Source organism: Cucurbita maxima, unplaced genomic scaffold (genome assembly GCF_002738345.1).
Source record: "Cucurbita maxima cultivar Rimu unplaced genomic scaffold, Cmax_1.0 Cma_Scf00029, whole genome shotgun sequence".
In the NCBI taxonomy this organism is placed as follows: Eukaryota; Viridiplantae; Streptophyta; class Magnoliopsida; order Cucurbitales; family Cucurbitaceae; genus Cucurbita; species Cucurbita maxima.
Window position 1 is genome coordinate 1,957,515 of NW_019272045.1, and position 22,003 is coordinate 1,979,517.

The 22,003-nt window shown below is 37.4% G+C and overlaps 3 protein-coding genes and 1 long non-coding RNA gene across 6 annotated transcripts; 1 reads left to right on the plus strand and 3 right to left on the minus strand.

Moving 5' to 3' along the window:
- Positions 1-567: 567 nt before the first annotated feature.
- Positions 568-7,169, minus strand: LOC111465543 (E3 ubiquitin protein ligase DRIP2-like). The gene is made up of 7 exons (XM_023109969.1): positions 6,827-7,169; positions 6,599-6,738; positions 3,398-3,497; positions 1,346-2,170; positions 1,223-1,273; positions 972-1,044; positions 568-898 (listed from the first exon to the last, which is right to left on the minus strand). The coding sequence occupies exons 2-7, from the start codon at positions 6,711-6,713 to the stop codon at positions 725-727; spliced, it is 1,338 nt and encodes a 445-aa protein (XP_022965737.1). The 5' UTR covers positions 6,714-6,738; positions 6,827-7,169; the 3' UTR covers positions 568-724.
- Positions 7,170-8,690: 1,521 nt separating this feature from the next.
- LOC111465747 lies at positions 8,691-9,167 on the plus strand. The gene is made up of 2 exons (XR_002714254.1): positions 8,691-8,781; positions 8,870-9,167. It is a non-coding gene; the product is annotated as an uncharacterized LOC111465747 (long non-coding RNA).
- Positions 9,168-10,684: 1,517 nt separating this feature from the next.
- LOC111465660 (PRA1 family protein F3-like) lies at positions 10,685-11,986 on the minus strand. Of its 2 annotated transcripts, none has more exons than XM_023110160.1 (2): positions 11,128-11,986; positions 10,685-10,883 (listed from the first exon to the last, which is right to left on the minus strand). In XM_023110160.1, the coding sequence occupies exon 1, from the start codon at positions 11,773-11,775 to the stop codon at positions 11,131-11,133; it is 645 nt and encodes a 214-aa protein (XP_022965928.1). In that variant the 5' UTR covers positions 11,776-11,986; the 3' UTR covers positions 10,685-10,883; positions 11,128-11,130. The 2 variants fall into 2 exon arrangements, with proteins under 2 accessions (XP_022965928.1, XP_022965927.1); XM_023110159.1 differs by having other exon boundaries at positions 10,686-11,004.
- Positions 11,987-13,594: 1,608 nt separating this feature from the next.
- On the minus strand, positions 13,595-21,527 carry LOC111465529 (ankyrin-1-like). 2 transcript variants are annotated; one of them, XM_023109945.1, is made up of 13 exons: positions 21,353-21,527; positions 20,873-20,935; positions 20,611-20,781; positions 19,322-19,453; positions 18,683-18,822; positions 18,083-18,169; positions 17,781-17,906; positions 16,818-16,970; positions 16,068-16,139; positions 15,242-15,343; positions 14,441-14,611; positions 14,223-14,302; positions 13,595-13,905 (listed from the first exon to the last, which is right to left on the minus strand). In XM_023109945.1, exons 1-13 carry the CDS (start codon positions 21,381-21,383, stop codon positions 13,851-13,853), a joined length of 1,383 nt encoding a protein of 460 aa, XP_022965713.1. In that variant the 5' UTR covers positions 21,384-21,527; the 3' UTR covers positions 13,595-13,850. The 2 variants fall into 2 exon arrangements, with proteins under 2 accessions (XP_022965713.1, XP_022965714.1); XM_023109946.1 differs by having other exon boundaries at positions 16,068-16,136; positions 21,353-21,526.
- Positions 21,528-22,003: the final 476 nt, after the last annotated feature.

The window sequence follows — 22,003 nt, forward strand, 5'->3', positions numbered from 1 at the left end:
CAGCTCCTTATTCTCAATCCTCTTTTATCCAATCCCTGCCTTCCACGTGTTCCTCCCATCCAGTTAACTTGGATGTCATATTACGTCATACTCTGTTGGATATTCCACGTTGGTTAAAGAAAAAAAACGAAGCATTCATTGAAAAGGTGTGGAAACCTCTCCCTAATGACGCGTTTTAAAATCATGAAGCTGACGGCGATACGTAACGGCCAAAACGGATAATATCTGCTAGCGATGGACTTAAGCTATTACAAATAGTTTTAGAGCCAGACACCAAAGAGGGTGGGTGTGCGAGTGAGGATGTTGGACTCTCTAAAGGAATGAATTGTGAAATATCCCACATTGATTGGAGAGAGCAACGAGCTAAAACCGTAAAGCCTCTCCCTAACAGACCTTATAAGGGTGTGAAAACCTCTCCCTAGCATACGTATTTTAAAATCGAGCTAAAACGGATAATATCTGCTAGCGATAAACTTGGACTATTACATAATCACGATCAAGTCCATGAATTATACTCACTTCGACGTTAGTCCTATCACGATCGAGCTTATGATTTTACCAATGAAATAAAACAATCAAAGAATTCAGATATATATAAAAATCCTCAGCAAGTTCACGTAAATACGACGAACCCGAAGGCTTCGGATTCAGAATGCAATGCTCATAAAACATTACGCCAAGACGTAAACGACATACAGAACCAAGAACAAGATCAAGAACCTTGTTAAGGGGTATGAACTTTCCGACAGTACGAGAGGACCATAACAAAGTCCTTAGCAGACGAGCCAACAGATGCTGGAATTTTCTTAGCCGTGGACGCTGTTCGAAACCACAAGTCGACCAAGTTTTGTAGCTGCTGCGTTGGTAGCACCGGCTGACCCCGACACGATATTTCCACCTGAGAAGTAACATGAATCAAAAGAACATATTCGACTTAACCACTTCGAGATCGAGCTCATGAACTTAAATACCTCAGCTTCACTCTCAAGATCTAGTTTCTTTACAAGGTACTTTTGGATTGAAGAAACAGGCATTTTCCCATCTCTGTAGCGTAATGAGCGAATAAACGAACAATTAGAACAGTATATTAATCAGTGAGTATCGAAAATCCGATGAGTAGCAACATTAACGTTCTTACACGGTATAGAAAAGTATGCAAAGATTCGGTGTCGAGAACGTATTTGTTCTTATAAGATTCATAAAATATAAATGAAGAACTTACTTTATTCTCAAGTAAGAAGTTGATATTTGAGGCAACGGAAAGCCTCCTTTCCTAAAATTTATAAGAACAAATCAGTCAAACAAGAACTCAAATAATATGTATTTGATAGGTTGGGTATGTTACCTGTCTTCTGAAGCGATTAATGTAAACCAAATCGAATTATTTCTTCTACATTTATCTGCCGACGCATCGAGCACAGCTTGTGCTGTGGAGCCTAGCTCGACAGACGCAGCTGCCTTGTTACGAGCTACTGCTCGTAACCTTCGACGTTTCATGGATTCTGGGAGTGATGTCGTCCCATTATTATGGTTATCCTTTGCCTTTAGGTGACTTCCGTGCTCTTTATTTCTTGTTTTCGGCATACACGGTCCGTAATTTGGAGCTCCAAGTGACAGTGGTTTTGCGTTGGTTTCTTGTGCATTGAGATCAGCATCAGCAACGATTGATGGTTCGAGTTTGGCCATTGACGGGTCTTGGAAATTTAGCTTGGTTGACTTCGTTCGGTTAGCAGCTTCGACCAAACAATTCAAGGGTGTCCATAGATCGGCTTTTCCTTCTACTGTAAGATCCTCGTGTCTTGTACTGTTAGATGGCTCGGCGAAAGATGAGTCGGGCCTTCTGTGCCGAACGTTTTTAGTCAAATAATCAGAAGAGCTGGAACTTGGTGTATGTTCTTCTCCTGAATCTTCTTCTTTCTTTAGCGGTTCCTCGATCCCGACACTACATCCTCGTAAAGTCGAAGCCTTTCTTGCAACATTCTTGGATCGTCTTCCAGTCAAGCCACTACTCTGCATTGGTACTTTGGGAGTGTTTACCACCAACGAAGATAGCGATCGCTCCTTCCTTTTCACGGGTAACGTAGCCAAGGGCGACACTTCGGGTGCGGTTATCTTTCTCCTCTTGAGAGGAAATATTTTGGCTCTGATATCTTGTAAATTGTGGTCTGGCCTGCAAAATATAAATACAAATCTAATGTTGCAGCTGAGCTCATCTAAATGCTATAACATTAAATGCCCGAGCAGTCGAAGGAAAGCGTTTAAATTTTAGCGTTATGAAATCCCATCCAAGGAGACACTAGATCGAGGACCTTCTTGAAGCTCTCGTACCAAAAAGGCCTTTTGGAAACTCGAGAACGCGTCTAGACTTTAGCAGTAAGAAATCGAGTCCAAAAGACATCTCCGTGAAAAAGTTGACAATTTTCTTCCGCTTTCCCTTTAAGGTTTTGAAAACGCGTATGTTAGAGAGAGGTTTCCACACCCTTATAAAGAATGTTTCGTTCTCCTCCCCAACCGATGTGGGATCTCACAATCCACCCCCCTTCGAGGCCCAGCGAGGACGCTGGAACTTATTCCGTTCTTCAATCAATGTGGGACCCCCCAATCCACCCCCCTTTGAGACCCAGCGTACTTGTTGGCACACCGCCTCGTGTCTACCCCCCTTCAGGGCTCAGCCTCCTCGCTGGCACATTGTCCGGTGTCTGGCTCTGATACCATTTGTAACGGCCCAAGCCCACCACTAGCAGATATTATCCTCTTTGGGCTTTCCCTTTCTGGCTTCTCCTCAAGGTTTTGAAAACGCGTATGCTAGGGAGAGATTTCCACACCCTTATAAAAAATGTTTCATTCTCCTCTCCAACTGATGTGGGATCTCACAATCTACCTCCTTTTGAAGCCTAGCGTCCTCACTGGCACTCATTCCGTTCTCCAATCGGTGTGGGACCCCCCCCCCATCCACCCCTTTCAGACCCAGCGTCCTTGCTGGCACACCGCCCCAAGTACATCACTAGCAGATATGGTCCTCTTTGGGCTTCCTCTCAAGGTTTTTAAAACGTGTTTGCTAGGGAGAGGTTTTCACACCCTTATAAAGAATGCTTCGTTCTCCTCTCCAACCGACGTGGGATCTCACACAGTCCCCGTTTCATCTCTAGTTTTTACACCTTTCTCAAACAAATTGCCTCAATATACCGAGCAACACGACTCTATTACTTCCACGGGCAATAGTATCAACAACACTCTTTATAAAATAGAAGAGCACAAAAGCATACACCTCGACAAATTTTTTATAGGAACATAGACCGTTCTTTCATCCCAACAAAGCACTTTACCTAACAGCTTGACGCTCGAGAGCTGTCAAATCATGTCATTAGAAGAAACTGCAAAAAATAAAATAACAGACCTCAGTTTCTCCACAGGAAGACAGCCCAGATCAATGTTGCATACAGGACAACAATCAACCTCCTCATCTGAGAGCTTCTCATAAATGCATTTCCTGCAAACTGATATGCAACCAACATTTTAATGCACTACAAAGCTAGCATTTCAAAAGCCACTGATATATGTGTTTGTGGAAGTAATGGGATGTTATACTCATAAAATTCACAAACAAATACAAATGTTGCTAAACATAGAATGTGAGGTGCAATGTAACGACACAAGTCCACCACTAGTAAATATTGTTCTCTTTGGGCTTCCTCTCAAAGTTTTTAAAACGCATCTGCTAGGGAGAGGTTTCCACACCCTTAATGCTTCGTTCACCTCTTCAACCGATGTGGGATCTCATAATTCACCCTCCTTTGGGACTCAAAGTCCTTGCTGGCACACCGCCCGGTGTCTGACTCTGATACCATTTATAACGCCCAAGCCCACCCCCAGCAAATATTGTCTTTTTTGAGCTTTCCCCTACGGGCTTCCCTGTAAGGTTTTTAAAACACGTTTGCTAGGGAGAGGTTTCCACACCCTTATAAAGAATGCTTCGTTCCCCTCTCCAACCGATGCGGGATCTTACAATCCACCCCTCTTCGAGGCCCAACGTCCTTGCTGGCACACCGCTCGATGTCAGACTCTGATACCATTTGTAATGATCCAAGCCTACCGCAAGCAAATATTGTCCTCTTTGAGCTTCCCCTCAAGGTTTTTAAACCGTGTCTGTTAAGGAGAGATTTCCACACCCTTATAAAGAATGTTTTGTTCCCCTCTCCAACTGATGTGGGATGTCACAATCCACCCACATCCGGGGCCTAGCGTCCTCGTTGGCACACCGCCCGATGTTTGACTTTGATACCATTTGTAACGGCCTAAGCCCACCGCTAGTAAATATTGTCTTCTTTGAGCTTTCCCCTCAAGGTTTTTAAACCGTATCTGTTAGGGAGAGGTTTCCACACCCTTATAAAAAAATGTTTTGTTCCCCTCTCCAACCGATGTGAGATCTCACAATCTACCCCCATCCGGGGCCCAGCGTCCTCGTTGACACACCGCCCGATGTCTGACTTTGATACCATTTGTAACGGCCCAAGCCCACCGCTAGTAAATATTGTCTTCTTTGGCCTTTCCCCTTCCGGCTTCCTCTCAAGGTTTTTAAACCGCGTTTGTTAGGGAAAGGTTTCCACACCCTCGTAAAGAATGCTCCGTTCCCCTCTCTAACTGACGTGTGATCTCACATGCAATTTCTCTTCAGCACATTTTGATCAAGTTTTTTGTTTTTGTTATCTGTTTTCATAAATAAGTTTATTTATCAACATTTTTTAAATAAAATCTGAAATTTAAGAAAAATTATTATCAACTTCTGTTTTTCGATTTTGAAACTTGTTTAACATCGGTACAACGACCAATACTTTTCAAAATCAAAATATTAACGACGATACAGCGAAGACTAATGATCCCATTCGTAGCAGATGGCCTTAGTAGCCAACAATTCAATGAAACAACAGTGTTCAGCAAGTCAATACAGAAAACAATGAACACAATCATCTAAAAACATATGCATTACAGCACCATGTAAGTAGTTTTCGATAGATATTCAGAGTTCCAAACATAGATATCCATATAGAATTCTCAATTCCTTGATGTTCAGCAAGCAAGAACAGAAACATTGATGAAAAAATCAACAGCAGAGACTGTTACATACATAGACGTTCGATCCCGAAAGTTTAGAATTGTTGAAGAACATGATAGATTCAAAAATTGCACTACTTCGTTATTTAAGTATAATGCAGATGAATTGAAACCAAGTTAGTGAGCTGAAAAACTAAATCATTTCGAGTCTTTGTAATGTAACCAAATGATCTGTAACAGCCCAAGCCCACCGCTAGCAAATACTGTTCTCTTTGGGCTTTTCCTTTCAAGCTTCCCCTCAAGGTTTTTAAAACGAGCCTGCTAGGGAAAGGTTTCCACACCCTTATAGGGGGTGTTTCGTTCTGCTCCCCAACAATGTGAGATTCTCACAATCCACCCCCTTCAGGGCCCAGCGCCCTCGCTGGCACTCGTTTCTTTTACCAATCAATGTGGGACCCCCCTGGTTGGGATGGGTAGGCCCACCACTTCACTTTCACTTAGGCCCGGAAAGAATAAATGGGTTCCGGTGAGGAGCTTGACCTTCTTCTCATCCAGCCTATGTGAAGGAGTGAAAGAACAACCAAATCCACCCTCTTCAGGCCCAGCGTCCTTACTAACACACCACCTCGTATCTACCCCCCTTCTCGGGGAACAACCTCCTCGCTGGCACATCGTCCGGTGTCTGGCTCTAACACCATTTGTAACAGCCCAAGCCTACCGCTAACAGATATTGTCCCCTTCAGGCTTTCCCTTTCGTGCTTCCCCTCAAGATTTTTAAAACGCGCTAGGAAAAGGTTTTCACACCTTTACAAAGGGTGTTTCATTCTCCTCCCCAACCAATGTGGGATTCTCACAATCCACCCCCCTTCGGGGCCAGCGTCCTTACTGACACACCGCCTCATGTCTACCCCTCGCAAACATATCATCCTGTGTCTGGCTTTGATACCATTTATAACAGACAAGTTCACCGTTAGCAGATATTGTCCTCTTTGAGCTTTCCCTCAAGGTTTTTAAAACGCATCTACTAGGGAAACGGAAAGGTTTCCACGCCCTTTCCCCACCCTTATAAAGTAAAGGGTGTTTCGTTCTCCTCCCCAACCAACGTAGGATTCTCACATGATCCGTAAATAAGCTAATTAGGGGATAGAAGAAAGAGCAACCAAATTCAGCTAAACTAAGCTGAAGTAAACTGTTCAAAGAGAACAAGCAAAAGAGCCATGAAAAACAAAAGAATTAAAGAACAGAAGATGAACACTAACACGGATATTGATCCAAATGTCATGAAATAAGAATCAAAACCACAAGGTGAATGATTTCACGTAAGAATTTTGGAATAGTTCAATCTAAAGAACACAAGAACAAAATAACCCAATTTACCACACTAGTTCTCATGAATCAAAACGAAAAAAGCTTAAAAAATCCATCACAAGCAGCAAAATTAGCAGCAACCCAGATCATAAAACAACTAAAAAACAATAACCCATGAAGGGAAAAACCAAAACATGCAACAAAAAATCAGCTTCATAAATCAAATAGATGAACTTACACGTGTGAAGACAAAGAGATATAGTAGTAGCTTCCTTCAATAGCTTCTTACAGAGAGGGCACGTCATGCATGCTTCCAATATCTCCCTCTTCACTCTCACCACCTGACCCGCCATAGCCACGCCCTGTTTCTCTTACGCCCTTTCGCCAAACCACATTGAAAAACGCACAGATTAACACAAATCCACACAGAATCAGGGCAACGTTTGGATTGAAACAGGGCTCGAACCTATGGATCTGAGGTCGAAGGTGAAACAAAAGGGATTTTGGGGGAAATTCAGAGATGGGTTTTGATTGGAATGTGGAAAAATTACGTGGGGTTGGGTTGTTCTTCCTTGGATTTCGAACAAGAAAGGTATAGGGGAAGGGGAAGGTTTGAGGTTTCGATGAAATAGCATGGTCTTGAAGAAATATATGTGTGTATATATATATATAATAAATTATGTATGTATATATATATATATACGCATCAAGGGGAGCGGAGGCAAGCACTATTTAGTGGATTTGTGCATTGTTTTAAGGGAAAAGTGAGTTGGAGAGTGAGTTGAGTGTTCGAGTTCGGGCTTAGTTGTTGAGAGGAGTGGATAAATCGCGCCGTCAATGATTTCTGACCCTCTTTTCTAAGAATAACTCTATTTACAAATTTGGGAAATTTCTCATTTTTTGGGATTTTAAATATTATTTTCTTTCTTTTTATTTTTATTTTTTTAAAAGATAAATAAATAAAATAATTTTATTTTATTTGGTATAAATTGAGGAATTTTTAGATTTGTTTTTTTTTTTTTTTTTTTTAATGGGAGCAAAATATTTAGTTTTTGTTTATTTTATTTTGTATTTAATTACTAAGAAAATAGTTTAATGGGTGTTTATGTTAAATTTTAGCTTAATAAAAAAAAATTATTGTTGATAATTTAATTGATTAAAATATTAGTTATAAGTTATAGTATGACTCTATATTTTATCAATATATTCCAACTCTATCATTTATTCTCGGGTTATAAATGTCAAATATTCTTAATTCTAATTCAACCTTTGTTTTTGAGTTACAAACGTCAAATATTCCTAATTCCAACACAATCCTCTGTTTTTCGGGTTACAAACGTCAAATATTCATAATCTAACTTAACTCTCTGTTTTCGGATTACAGAGGTTAAATATTCTTAATTCCGATTTAATCCTTTGTTTTCAAGGTACAAACATCAAATATTAATAATCTAACTCAACCCTTTGTTTTTGGGTTACAAACGTTAAATATTCTTAATTCTAACTCAATCCTTTGTTTTGGAGTTACAAACATTAAATATTTTGTGATGTCTCAAATTGGTTGGGAAGAGAACAAACCACCATTTATAAGGGTGTGAAAACCTTTCCCTACCAGACGCATTGCAAAGCCTTGAGGGGAAACCCAAAGAGGATCGGGGAGGTTGAATATCTGCTAGGGTGGATATGGGCTGTTACAAATGGTATCAGAGCTACACACCGAACGATGTGCCAACCTTCTCGTTGTACCCCGAAGGGGGGTAGACACGGGTAAACACGAGGCGGTGTGCCAATATGGATCCTGGCCCCAAAGGGGGTGGATTTGGGGGCAGTCCCTCATCGATCGAAAGAAGGAAAGAGTGTCAGCAAGGACGTTGGGCCCGATGGGGGGGGGGAGGTGGATTGTGATGTCCCACGTTGGTTGGGGAGGAGAACAAACCACCCTAGCAGACGCGTTTTAAAGCCTCGAGGGGAAACCCGAAAGGAAAAAAAAAAAAAAAAAAAACAATATCTGCTAGCGGTGGATCTGGGTCGTTACATATTTATAATCCCAACTCAACCCATTTTAAGGTTACAAACGTCAAATATTGGATTGTAACGGTGTTTTGAGTTAGTCGGGATGCCCCATATTTTAGTTTTTAAAAAAATCATTTGAACACGCTTAATAATTATATAAATTTACATTTTCATTATATTATAAAAAATAATAAAATATTGTGAAAAAAAACAACGGTAAATTATAACAATATTGATAATAAGGAGTGATTGTTTATTTATCCGATTAATATTAAAATCAAAATAAATAAAATTGGGAAATAAATTAAGAGTTAGAGATTCGAATCTGTTAACCGGTCAAACCCTTCTTTCCCCTTCGCTTTCTCCTCCTTTTTACCAGGGGCGATCGACTGTTCGAGCTTGCAGCAGGTAAACGAAAGCCTAATCAAACTCGTTTTGAAGCACAAATTTCCTTATCATTTTCCATTTCTTTCGACAATGGCGTTAATGTGCACAGGGCGGAGGATCTGAAACGGAGGTTGAACAATCGGTTCCACGAGCTTCAAGACGAGATTAGAATCGCGGAGGTATGGATTGCATAGGAATTTGAGTATTCGATGATTTGATCTTCTTTTGCTCTTTGATTTTAGACGCAATTTTCGAATTTCCGATGAGTTTTGAGTTTCGATGTGATATGAACCAAATTAGAGTTTCTCGTGTTGAATGGATGAAATGTTGATTATCTTTTTGACTAGATAAAGAAAAAGCCCTATGGATGGGATATCACGAGATATAAGTTCTTCAAAGGATAGTTTGTTCAATGTTTTGTTGCTTGCTTTGTTCTTCTGCAAGTTTATTTTCTTCCCCAGCTTTTCCTACAATTTTCCTTGCAACTCTGTTTATTAGGAGCTTTGTTTATGGGGAATTTTCAAGATCACTTTTGGTTATGTAATCAGATACCATGAGAATTTTTGTAAACTGCTTTTTATTGGCCAACACACATTTTTTGTTTTTTGTAAAGGCTATTAGTGAGATCTCACGTCGGTTGGAGAGGAGAACAAACAAAGCATTCTTTATAAGAGTGTAGAAACCTCTCCCTAGTAGACACGTTTTAAAAACTTTGAGAGAAAACCCAAAAGGGAAACCTCATCGATGACAATATCTGCTAGCGGTAGGTTTGACATGGTATCAGAGTTAGATGTCAGGCAATGTGCCAGCGAGGAGGCTACGCTCAAAGGGGGTGGACACGAGGTGGTGTGCCAACAAGAACGCTAGGCTCTGAAGGGGGTGGATTGTGAGATCCCACCTTAGTTGAGGAGGTAAACTAAATATTCTTTATAAGTGTGTGGAAACCTCTCTCCAGCATATACGTTTTAAAAACTTTGAGGGGAAGCTCGAAAGGGAAAACCAACCAGAGTGGACAGGAGGTGATTCATTTCCACATTGGGGCAGTTTTTGCCCATGCAGGTTGGAAGAAATGAAAGAGGAGAGTATTACGAACGTGGGGAAACTTAAGGAATATAAGTATTTATGAGATGGCTGAATCAAAGAAAATTCTGTACAGGAAGTTCAAAGAGTCCATCAATGTAGAAGATGATTGATACAGATAAGTTTTTCTGAAGCTGTTTTGATAGTATGTATGTTCTTTGGATCTTGATGTCATATTCTCTTATGATCCATGTAGTCTTGGAATCCTCTGGATTTTGATTCGAGAAAATGACCTGATAGAAGGTTGATAATGTTTACTCGATATCAATAGATGTAACAGCCCAACTCTAAATCCAAGTCCACTGCTAGTCGATATTGTTCTCTTTTGGGCTTCACATTCAAAGTTTAGGAAATAGTCGTTATCTCTCTCGAAACTAGTGGAGATCCGAAAAGAGTTAAATTCTACTTTCTACTTGACATTTAGTTTAGGGAAGGGTCCCTATCTCTCTCAAAACTAGTGGAGATATGAAAAGAGTTAACTTTCTATTTTCTACTTTGGCATTTTGGGCCCGGTTCTAATTTAGGAAAGGGTCTTTATCTCTCTCGAAACTAGTGGAGATCGACTATGACGATTGAAGGCTATAGAAAGGGCCACTCTTTTACGCTAGAAGCTATGCTATTGTCGTTTAGTTTAGCACCGTATCCAACAGTATACAACGAAGGAGCATGGTAACTCCAAGAGTAGTCATTTTAGAACTAAGTTAGAAGTACATGCTCGTATATGATAGGGTTGCTTACCAACTTTGTTTTAAGAGACTCATCTAAAACCGAGATATGTATCATATATCTAATGTTAGAACACTATCAAATCAAGGCATTGAAATTATAATCACAAAATCAAAAAAAGATCAAATCAAATGATGCAAGAACATAATTATAGAACAAAGGCAAATCATTGCTCCTCCTGCTAGATGTTCAAGTGAGCAAGCTGAGCCACTGTTGATCATTGAATAATTTACATATGCGCATGAAAAAAAAACAGGCAAAAGCATGAAGAACTCTTCCACCAAATTCAGAAAATGAACACCAAATTCAAGAAACCCCTGCATCCCAAATATACAATCAAGACATGGAAATTAAACACCAGTATCATCTAATCCTAGCTCAAGAATCTCTAATGTCACAACAATCCAAGCCAGGAAGAACAGCAATTTGACATAAACCCTGCAAATGCATTGACTATGCATCTTGAATAAACCAGATTCCAATTGACAAGATGAATCCCAGCAAGCAAGCAATAAGGAATTCAATCCAATTTTCATTGAAGTACGAGAAATTGAGACGTACCCATCAAATCCGAGTGTAGCCTCGTTGTTGTTGTTGCTGATTTCCCGCAGCCGACAGCAATCCCCCTTGTGTAGCAGTCTCCACATCGAGAAATTGATCCGCCGTACTCCGAAACGCCGCGTGCAACGCAACAACGACGGTCCCTGTTGTTAGGGCTCCCAAAACATTCGATCCCACATCAGTAGAAACAAGAGCGATGATTGTAAAAATGCTCAAAACCCCCAAAACAACTTTATCATCGAAGGTCTGGTTGAAGAGAACGAGAGGCTGATCGCGGAGGAAGTAGAAGAACAACCAAGCGACAAAGACGAGCAAGATAACGAAGAACGAAGTCGGGTGCCAGAATAAGCTGAAGAAGACGATGACGAGCATCACCATGGCGTAATTAACGTGAAAGTAGTTCACGTTCTGGCGGATTCTCGCCATAGCGTCATCGGAGCTTAAAGGGAGAGAGAAGGCGGAGAAATCGAGGAGCTCTCGCCATGGCCGCTGTTTGGCGATTAGGGATTGCGTGGTGGTTTTAGCGTGTTCGAGAAAGGAGGAACTGGAGCGGAAAGATGGAGGAGCTTCACCGGAAGTGGTGGGGATTGTGGCGGGGGGCGGAGAGGGCACGGTGCCATAGGCGGCAGCGAATTTGACCCGTGACATTGAAGGAAAATCGAGGGTTTTGGAGTGAAATTTGCACGGATCAAAGGGTTTTTCGGGGGGAGAATTTGTTGGGGCGAAAGGGAAAATGGGTTTTAGTTTTCTGAGGAAGAAATTGGGTGTTGGATCTGAAGAATGGAGCGATGGAAATGGAGTTCTGTTCTGTTTCTGATTCAGTTTACTTTCTTTTGCAGAGAATATTACGAGGAAGAAGACGGAGATATATATATATATATATATATTGAAAATTTCTTAGTTTTGTTAAATAATAATTAGTTGAAAAAACTGTTTTTTATTTCTAATTTTTATAACTAATTTAATCTTAAAATATTTTGTCAAAATTAAATATTCATTTTTATTAATTATCTATTTAGACTATGTTAATAATAATAATAACAACTAAATATTTGCATTTTAAGTTAAATTAAGATTCAATTTCTAAATTCTGTAGAATTAAGTTTGAAGATTTGAATTATGTTTATTTCAACCAATTTTTGTTTTAATTTTTATTAAAAAAAACAATAATACATGTTATTCACTTCACCAGGAAAAAACAATAAAAATGTCGATAAAAAAAATAATTTTATTGAATTATTACTGCGTTGGGAAAAAGTTTCTATATTTTCATTTTATTTTTTAAAATTAATATTTTTTTTTGGCGCTCTCACCATCTTAACCCGAAATCCGAAATGGTAAATGGCTAGAGAAAGGAAAGGTTCCAACTCGAAATGGCCAGGCTGGAGAGAGGAAAAGTTCTTTTTTTAGGGTACCGGGAGCAAATTCAGTGGAGATAGAGTCTGTAGCTCAGAGGATTAGTGCATGTGGTTACGAAGCATTTCGTCGCTTACTATGCCCTTCCTCATCTTTCCTCATCTTTGGATAATCCAAAAATTATTTAATAGATAAAACATCGAGAAGTACTAATATATATATTTATAAAATTTTAAAAACATATTCACCATAATTTTTTTATTATACAAAAGTTATCATAATTATTTAACCAAATTAAATATATAAAAAATAACTTCGAAAAACTTTTAAAATTGTAGGATTAAATAGAATATTTAGAAGTATAATTACCATATTTTTTAAATATTAACATGACAATAACCAATAGGATTTGTTTCATTAATTTAGCATCTTCCTTGAGCTGTTGTATAAAAATAAATAAATAAATAAATATTAAGCTGTCTCCCTCCAAGACAAATTCCAGGATTGCACCTTCCTATTATTTTTCTTCATAATTTTAAATTATTCAAAAATTTAATAAATTTGATAAATATATATATATATAATATATAATTATAATTCCGTAGTATTTCATAAATAAGAATATATGTCTTAACCAATTAAGTTAAGATACGAAAAGAAAACTTATAAAGTAAATAGAATAATAAAAAGAGAGCAATCAATTCTAAGTTATGATAAGAAGTGAATTGATACAGTAATAATAAGTGAGAAGTGATACAGTAAATAGAATGATAAAAAGAGAGCAGTCGGTTTTAAGTTATAATAAGAACTGAGAACTGATACAGTAATGATAAGAAGTGAAAACTAATATAGTAAATAGAATGATACAAAGAGAGCAATCAATTTTAAGTTATGATAAAAACTGAGAAACTGAGAACTGATGTAGTAATGATAAGAAGTGAGAACTGATGCAGTAAATAGAATGATAAAAAGAGAGCGATCAGTTTTAAGTTATGATAAGAAATGAGAACTGATGCAGTAATGATAAGAAGTAAGAACTAATACAGTAAATAGAATGATAAAAAGAAAGCGGTCGGTTTTAAGTTATGATAAGAAATGGAAACTAATACAGTAATGATAAGAGCTGAGAACTGATATAGTAAATAGAATGATAAAAAGAAGGCGGTCGGGTCGGTTTTAAGTTATTCTAAGGAGGGTTTGCTCACCATGAATGCCACACCTCAACTTCTCTATCAAAATCTAACACTTTGATTATTGTATCCAACACCTCGACAAACCTCAAAAAAGACATAAATTACAGGGAAGAAAATTGGATTCTCACCACCACCAAGATCCGATCATCTCTAGAATTAGCCATAGATGCTGGATTATGATTTTTGTTTATTTGTGCCATGAAACTTTCTACCAGCTTCAACTGCTTCCCTGCAAAGCAAACGAATATATTGGGATGGATTATAAAGCGTAACACCTCGAAAACTACTGCGAACACGAGCATACGTGCTACAATTAAAGCTTCCCTACGTCTAAGGGGTTCTAAAAAAACCTCAAAACCCCCTAAGAACATCTTCAAACAGATTGGAGGAAGCATATATTAACCCAAAAAGCATAACGATGTTATCATCAACTCTTTCCATTTTGTAGTTATATTAAATGATGACTTTCAATGTAACTGACTCATTTTACTATAAGAACTACCAAAAGAAAGAGAGAAGCATAACAGATTCAGGATTAATGAGAACCTGAAAGCATCAACTAGTGCCATATTGTTAGGATCGAGCTGAACGCCCTCGTAGAATGAGTTTGCTGCTTCTTCAAACCTCTGCAATAATGACCAGTGATTTCAATGGCATAATAAGAGAAGTCTTCTAACTCGAACTTAAAAAGGATAAAAGAATGAATAGTGAGATTGATGACGTCAATGCTCACGAAATGATTCGCTGTAGAACTGAAGACTTGCCTGCAACAAACGTAAAGCTGCACCTTCTCGATAGCAAGCTTTCGGCCAATCTGGCTTCAATGCTCTGCAGGCCTTTGCATCTGCTAGGGCATGCTCAGCTTGACCTAACCGTATCCAACAAAGACTTCGGTTGGAAAATAACGTACCATCAGTTGGATCCAGGTCGATCGCCTACAAAATAACATTGTTATAGTAGTCCAGTAGCATCAGTCATACTTTACAATTGAGTCTCTGCAAACATCTCATAACTTCAATCTAGGAAGCAGACACTTCAGTTATAAAAAAAAGCTACACCGTAAAAAGCTTAATCCTATCCAAAAAGATCTAACAGCTCCCTCCCAAGTCAGTACTGTCATGGGTATCAAATGAAAATTGGTACTGCCCCTAGCTCGCTAGCATCTATCGATTATGTAAAATAAAAATAAATAATTAAAATAAAAAAGAAGAAGAATGAGAGAGGTCGGCATTTAATATAATATATCTCTCGTTCTTTTTGTGATGTCCCACGTTGGTGGGGGAGGAGAACAAACCACCATTTATAAGGGTGCAGAAACCTTCCTCTGACAGACGCGTTTTAAAGCCTTGAGGGGAAGCCCGAAAGGAAAAGCCCAAAGAGGACAATATCTGCTAGCGGTGGATCTGGGCTGTTACACTTTATTAGGTTGGTAGAGACATGTTTAGCTTGGTAGCGAGAGGTTGGCATGTCTTAAAAACAAGCAGATTGTAGGAGTTCATAAAATAAGCCTGCAATTTTACAACTGAAATATACAAAACAGGACACAGAAACAGGCAAAGATCAACCTGTGTATAGGCATCAACCGCTGTATGAAAATCCTTTGTATTGAAAGCATCATCTCCTCTAGATTTGGCCTCTGCGGCTTTCTTCTTTGCTTCAGGCGACACCTAGTAGTTACGTACCATTTGGCGTTAGACTTAAAAGCAGCAGCCGCAATAAAGAACCGTATTACCACTTGTAAACATCATTTTGGTCAGTGTGCTTCATAAGCAAGTTCTAGATAAGCATTCCCATTCTAAAAGAATTTGAAGAAAAAGTTGATTGTTATGGGAAAGAATGAAGTATACTATTTCATGAAACTACCAGGGACAACATCAAGCCATTATGACTAATTTGAACATAATTCAAAGCACCACATCAAAGTTTGGTAAATATCCTGTTGACACGTAATTCCAAAACCTCATTACGACACACATATTTTAAATAATGCATAAACATAAATAATTTGCCTTTACATTGGCGTCCTACAAAGTACAACACAATACACAGACTGTCCAATGATTCATCTAAAGGTTTCCATTTAATGCTTAATTCGCTCTAAGGTTCTCAGCTGTGAAAGGTTGAACACTTTAACAAACATTCAAACGTCCTTTCCCAACAATGAATTATAGTTGTTTCTCTCTCAAAAATAAAAAACATTTTTCCCAACCAATATGTTGAATGACATGGAAGACAAATTGCAAGTTACCATTTTAATTACCCTTAAGAATTTTCATCATCATCATCATCATCACTTAACAATCACGTTGGAAATGTTCTATGGATCCCTATGAAAACTTTGGACAGATACATAACCAAAAAATAAGCTGCTCAAGAGGGTTATAAACACACCTCGGGCAAATCCTGAACTCGTGATGTGGAGTCTTTATGTATACTAACTTCCTCCAGATTTCTGGTGACCTCCTACAAAATTTAGCCCCTTGCAGTTAGGATACGAAGCAGCTATGAGATATAAGAAACAATAAACAAGCAGACGCAAACACTGCAGTTGATAGAAAGTAGTTAATACACTCCCACTGCTATTGTATTCCAACTTTAAGGGTGAAAGTGGTGTGTTCCCCTCCTTTACAGTAAAATTCTTATCATTTCGCTCTCCATTTCAAAGTTCAGATATCTTTACTATTTAATTTTCTGTTAGAGAGTCTAATTTGTGATCCAACAACAAATGATCAAAAATGCATTTTCAGCTATTTCATTTCGCAGCATTTGGCTTCTCTTTCGTATATGACTCACCTTCTTCCCTTTATTTCGAACAATTTTTTTTGTTCTGATAGAAGTTCTATCTCTGTAAAGAGAGACAAACTACATACCAAGAGATGACTATTCAAGGGATGTGGTAACCTGAAGGTTCATACCGGAGCAGAGACCAACATTAACTGTATATAATTTGATAATGAAGGCAAAGAGCTTTTGAAGACTATAAATGCTGATGGAAAAAATAAAGGTACCACAAATAACCTATCTACTAATTTCGATCTTACTTGAATAGGATCTGTTCTATAGGTTTTACAATTGTGTCCTTGAGTTCTAAAATAACAAATCTACTAATAAGACAGCCAAAATAGAATAACAAGATCATACCTGATCTTTCGTGGTTTCATTCTGCATATACTCAAGTATTCCATCAGCGGTCCAATTAGGAATTGTCTTAATTGCTGAAGTCAAGGGAAGAAGAATCTCAACAGCTGCCCGACTACCTCTAGCTGCTGCAACCTGAATTGGCCTTAGCCCATCCTACAATACAACAATAACAATTTTATGCTTGAAAGAGGTTTTCTTTAATTCAAAATTTTCATTTTTTGATGGCAAACAAACAACCATAAAGAGAAAACAAAGAAACTATAGAGATCAAGACAGAAATCTACATAGAGCTTTTAGCTGATGTAAAAGTATATAGACACTCTAGAGTTCAAAACGAAACACGCACATATTCTCAACCAGCACAAGAAGCTTAACAAGCACTTATTGATCTAATCTTAAAAATGGGGTGTATTGACACGGTGAAAGATTTTAATATCAATTTCAACTGAAATTGCATAATTTCACCACGAGGGCACATCAAATAAGATTTGCCTGTTACTAGTTGATTTGATCTTGAACTACTAGAAGTAAGCTACCATTTGTTTCTATTTTCTCATAGCAAATATTTCTTTTTATTTACTGTAATGATTTCTCAAATATCAATGAAAAGTTTCAGTTTCTTGCAGGAAAGAGTAAGATATGATAGATTGATAACTTAGATTTTTTTGGTATCTCTACTACCTTAGTAATTACCTAAAGTTGGGATGTGGTTTTGTAAGCTCCCTTTTGAGAAGGTCTATAAATTCCACTGTATTTTCTACTACAATTTTTCAACAACTTCGATTTTATCAATGAAAAGATTTTTATCTAAAAAAGAACTAAGTAGAAGAAAAAGATGATGCACTGATATCCCATCACATAATTCAACAAAATAAAGGGTAAGAACAAGACATTCTCTTTTAAAGAGTAATAACCGAGAGTTCAATGCTGTAGAACTTTGTCATGAACTATGCTCCACACTACCTCATCAGTGGCATTAGGATCGGCCCCAGCTTGTAACAAACTCTTTATAATCTCAAGGTTCCCACTATCAGCAGCAATATGAAGAGGAGTTGCTCCACCAGCACTAATATTTACTTTTGCACCTGCCTGTAGATTGAATGCAAAGGATGCAAAAATGTCAAAATTCTACTAGACGAAGCAAAAAGCTCACCATTTACGCACTACAGCTTCAAGTAATTAGAATTTGATAAAATATCATTGGTATATAGACAGAAAAAAGAAAGAGAGAGAGAAAAGAAGGCTCAGGTCAACAGAAACAAAACCTGAATTAACAAATCCAAGCAAGCCAGAGAACCAGCAGCCACTGCTGACAATAGGGGGGTAATATCATCGTCAGTTTCAGCATTGGGCTGAAAGGCATTAGAAAACGTTTATGGCATCAGTGGGAACGTATAAAGGGAAAAAATCATCCACATATAAATGTTTTAAAACGTGTTATCGAAAAAATCAAACATGACAAACTAGTAAAAGTAGAATGAAAGAGAAGCTGAAACAATAAATTAGAATATGTTTGTAGCTGGGGCTAAACCACGATCAATGACAAAGACACATTAAAAATCTCTGGATTTTGTTATTGACGAACCAACACTCCTCTACAGCTAAATCATTATAACTTCCCACAAATGGAGATTAATTCATAGAGAAATCTTAAAGAAAGAATAAACTTTACAAATCTTGTTCTATGAATATCATCCCAAAGTTAAAACACAAAATTTCCACCAAGCAACATTTCCATAAGAGAAACTTTCCAATTAAAAGAACTCAAACAAATAAGCAACCTTGAGTACACAAGATATTTCAATCAATTTTATGTTTAAGAATAAGAAACATCAGACTGGAGATGAACTTGTGAGCATATATACATTAGCGTGGTGTTCAAGGAGCAGCTTTACAGCTTCCTGTTGGGCATGACCAGCGGCCCAAATCAAAGGGGTACCCGCATCACTCTGGGAATTAACATCAGTAACTCTTGAAAGTAAAAACTTTAGCAGCTCAATATCTCCTGCATTAGAAATCAGAATTAATAAAAGTTATACATTGTTCTGCAAAATTAGTCCTGATCATTTCAATCTCTTCTAGGCATGGCGCACAGATTTGCCAACCCCAATATTTAGTTTGGCTAAACTTTCTCCCATCCCTCCCACCAAAACCATTAACTCTCACCCCTCTACAAGAAAGCAACGGGAGAATTTCATATCTTATAACAGACACTTGTAACTAGTTAAGAAACTAAGCAACGCCACATGATACATGTTCTAGATGTAAGATGTTTAACGATAAAGACAAAATAGTTCCTTTCTAATACCCAGAAGACCTAAGAATTAGATGTAAAATGATTCAGAACTTGGTTCCAGAAAGAAACTCTACTGTTGCTCAAATACATTTTTTTTATTACAGGAACCATTGCTTACTCAAATCAAAATGCCCATAATCTGAATCCTAACACCTACTACCTGCAGGAGCGCCAGAAGAAAAAAAGGATATAAAAAAAGTGAATTTACCAATGCCTGCAGAATGATGAAGAGCTGTGGCCCCCAAGTCACTTGCAATAGCAGGATTAGCACCACACTCGATAAGGTATCTTGCAGTACCAGTGTGTCCTTGTCGAGCAGCATGAATAAGTGGAGTTTCACCTGTAAAAAAATCCAAATGATGTCAAACATAATTGTGCTTGAAAAAAATAACCATGGGAGACAACGTGGTTTCCTTTTTCACTAAAATGGGGGGCATCTTGAATTCTTGATGTGAACAATATGAGCATATAAATAACTTACATCCTTTATTGGATTTCATACTAGCATAAGCCAGTAAGAATTATATAAGAATGGCGGAGACATAAAATCAATAAAAACCCCATGCTTGTCAAGAGAAAGATTTTACAACATCAAGTTCCTCTTTTCATGCTAAACAGTCTTTCTCAACCTGCATGCTTCTTGAATGTGACAAATGTACATTATGATATTAAGGAGTAACATTTGTGAAATCCTAATCACAGAATTGGTAAATAGAGCTCTTTGTATGGACGATATAATTTCATAAGTATTTTCCAGAATGCCCTCATACTTCAACTCCGATATAATTCAAAATGGATATATAAACTCGGTGAAAAAATACTCAACCAAGTAAAAACAGACATAATCCACCTAAATCTAAATGTTAACATGGATTCCAAACTAATCTATGTCTAGCGACCAAACCAGCACCAGTTGTAAATGAAAAAGAAAATTGGGAACTTTTTCTTCAAGACCAAGCTTTGGAGTGCAGTTATTTGCCTTGTTTTATATATATATTTTTAAAAAGAAATCTACAAAACTAAGAGGGTATCTACAAAGTGAATCAGGATCTATTTTTCACTGATGTTTAAGTGAAAATTGAGGCATATCAAATTATAATATGCATAAAAGGGAATATCAAATTCGTCTTCAGTTTTCCTACAATTAGTAATGATACAAAAGCTAACGAAATTCCAAAATAGTTGAGCATCAAGGGCAATAAGAAAAGGCTTTACATGGTTTATAGTCCAACGATTGCCAACTCTGACTACTAACCCTAAATTGTTGAGGATGGTTGGGAGTGAGTCCAACATTAGCTAATTTAAGGAATGATCATGGGTTTATAAGTAAAGGAATACATCTCCCTCGGTTGAGGCTTTTGGGAAAGCACAAAGCGAGAGTTTATGCTCAAAGTGGACAATATCATACTATTGTGGAGAGTCGTGATTCCTAACATAAATTTTCCATATTTTTTAATCCAAATTCCCCCAGCAAATAAATAAGTAACGATAACTTACCATCTTCGTCTCTTGTATCAACGTCGAGCTTCAATTCTTCTAACAGATACTTGCAGACCTCAGTCTTTCCCTCTCTTGCCGCAAAATGAAGAGCACCTCGCTTATTAGCATCCTTAATGTCAGCCACAGTTCCCGCCAGTCCCTTCCCTTCATCAAGCCTAGCAGCCAAATCTACTCGAACACACCGAAGCACTCCATAAGATGTCGACAAAATTTATAGGAAAACAGTAACCAAATTCAAGCTGATTAAGCAGAAACTTACTCTTCAAGAGATCAATGTTTCCTATGCGAGAGGCGTTGAGAAATTGTTGGACTGTCTGCCTCGCTGAATACAATCCGCGAATTTGCATAACAAAACTAGTAAGGATATAAACAATAACTAACGCAATATCTACCACTCAAAAGTGTGAATAGATATGAAAATATTATTACGAATACTAATTTAAGAATGAGAAATGGGATTGAAGATTTTCATTCATATTCACAACTAGATACCAACTAAAAACTACAAATAGGAAAAATATAAACTAACTAAATAAAATATACTACAAATCAAACAAATCTAAAGAGAAAAATATATTCTATAACTCAAATATTCTCCAAATATTAATTGATTACGAATATCTGGACTAATTCAAACTATCAATAAGTTGCACTAAATTTTGACGATAACAACAAATAAAAACAAAAAAAAAAAACATGAAAACGGGAAGAATGGTACAGAAGAAAGTGGAAGAAGAACCTGCGAGGGCGTCTGAAGCATCGGGCGCCATGGAGGAAGGTTTTGTGAGACTTGTTCCGAAACCCTAGAGGAAGAAGAAGAAGAAAGTGGAGTTGTGAGACTGGTTCCTAAAACCCTAGAGGAAGAAAGTGTCGGTTTAAACCCTAAAACCAGTGACGCAGTGTAGACGAAGAAGATGGTCGAAATATTATTAATTTTTTTTAGTTAAATTAATCCATTATTGGATTAAATATTACAAAATTGGAAGGTTTGACATTTTTATTTAACGCTTAATTAATAAAAAGAAAATCCAATTTTGTATTTATCTCAAAAATAAAAATTCCCTTACAATATTTTATTTAAATAATACCATTGTCCCATTAATACTCTTTTACTTTTTATAAAAATTAAAAAATACTTTTAAAATTTTAAAACTAACATTAACATATTTATCTTTATAAAAAAAATTAAAAAATTTTACACGAAAAACATCTTTCCTCACGTTATAAATTACCTCTAAACGTTTTAATGGATGAAAGTTCTACATCCGCTAATTTAGGAAATGATCATGAGTTTATAATCAATTAATACTATATCTATTAGCATGAGGCCTTTTGGGGGAAACCCAAGGCTTATACTAGAAGTGGAAAATACCATATCATTGTGGAGAGT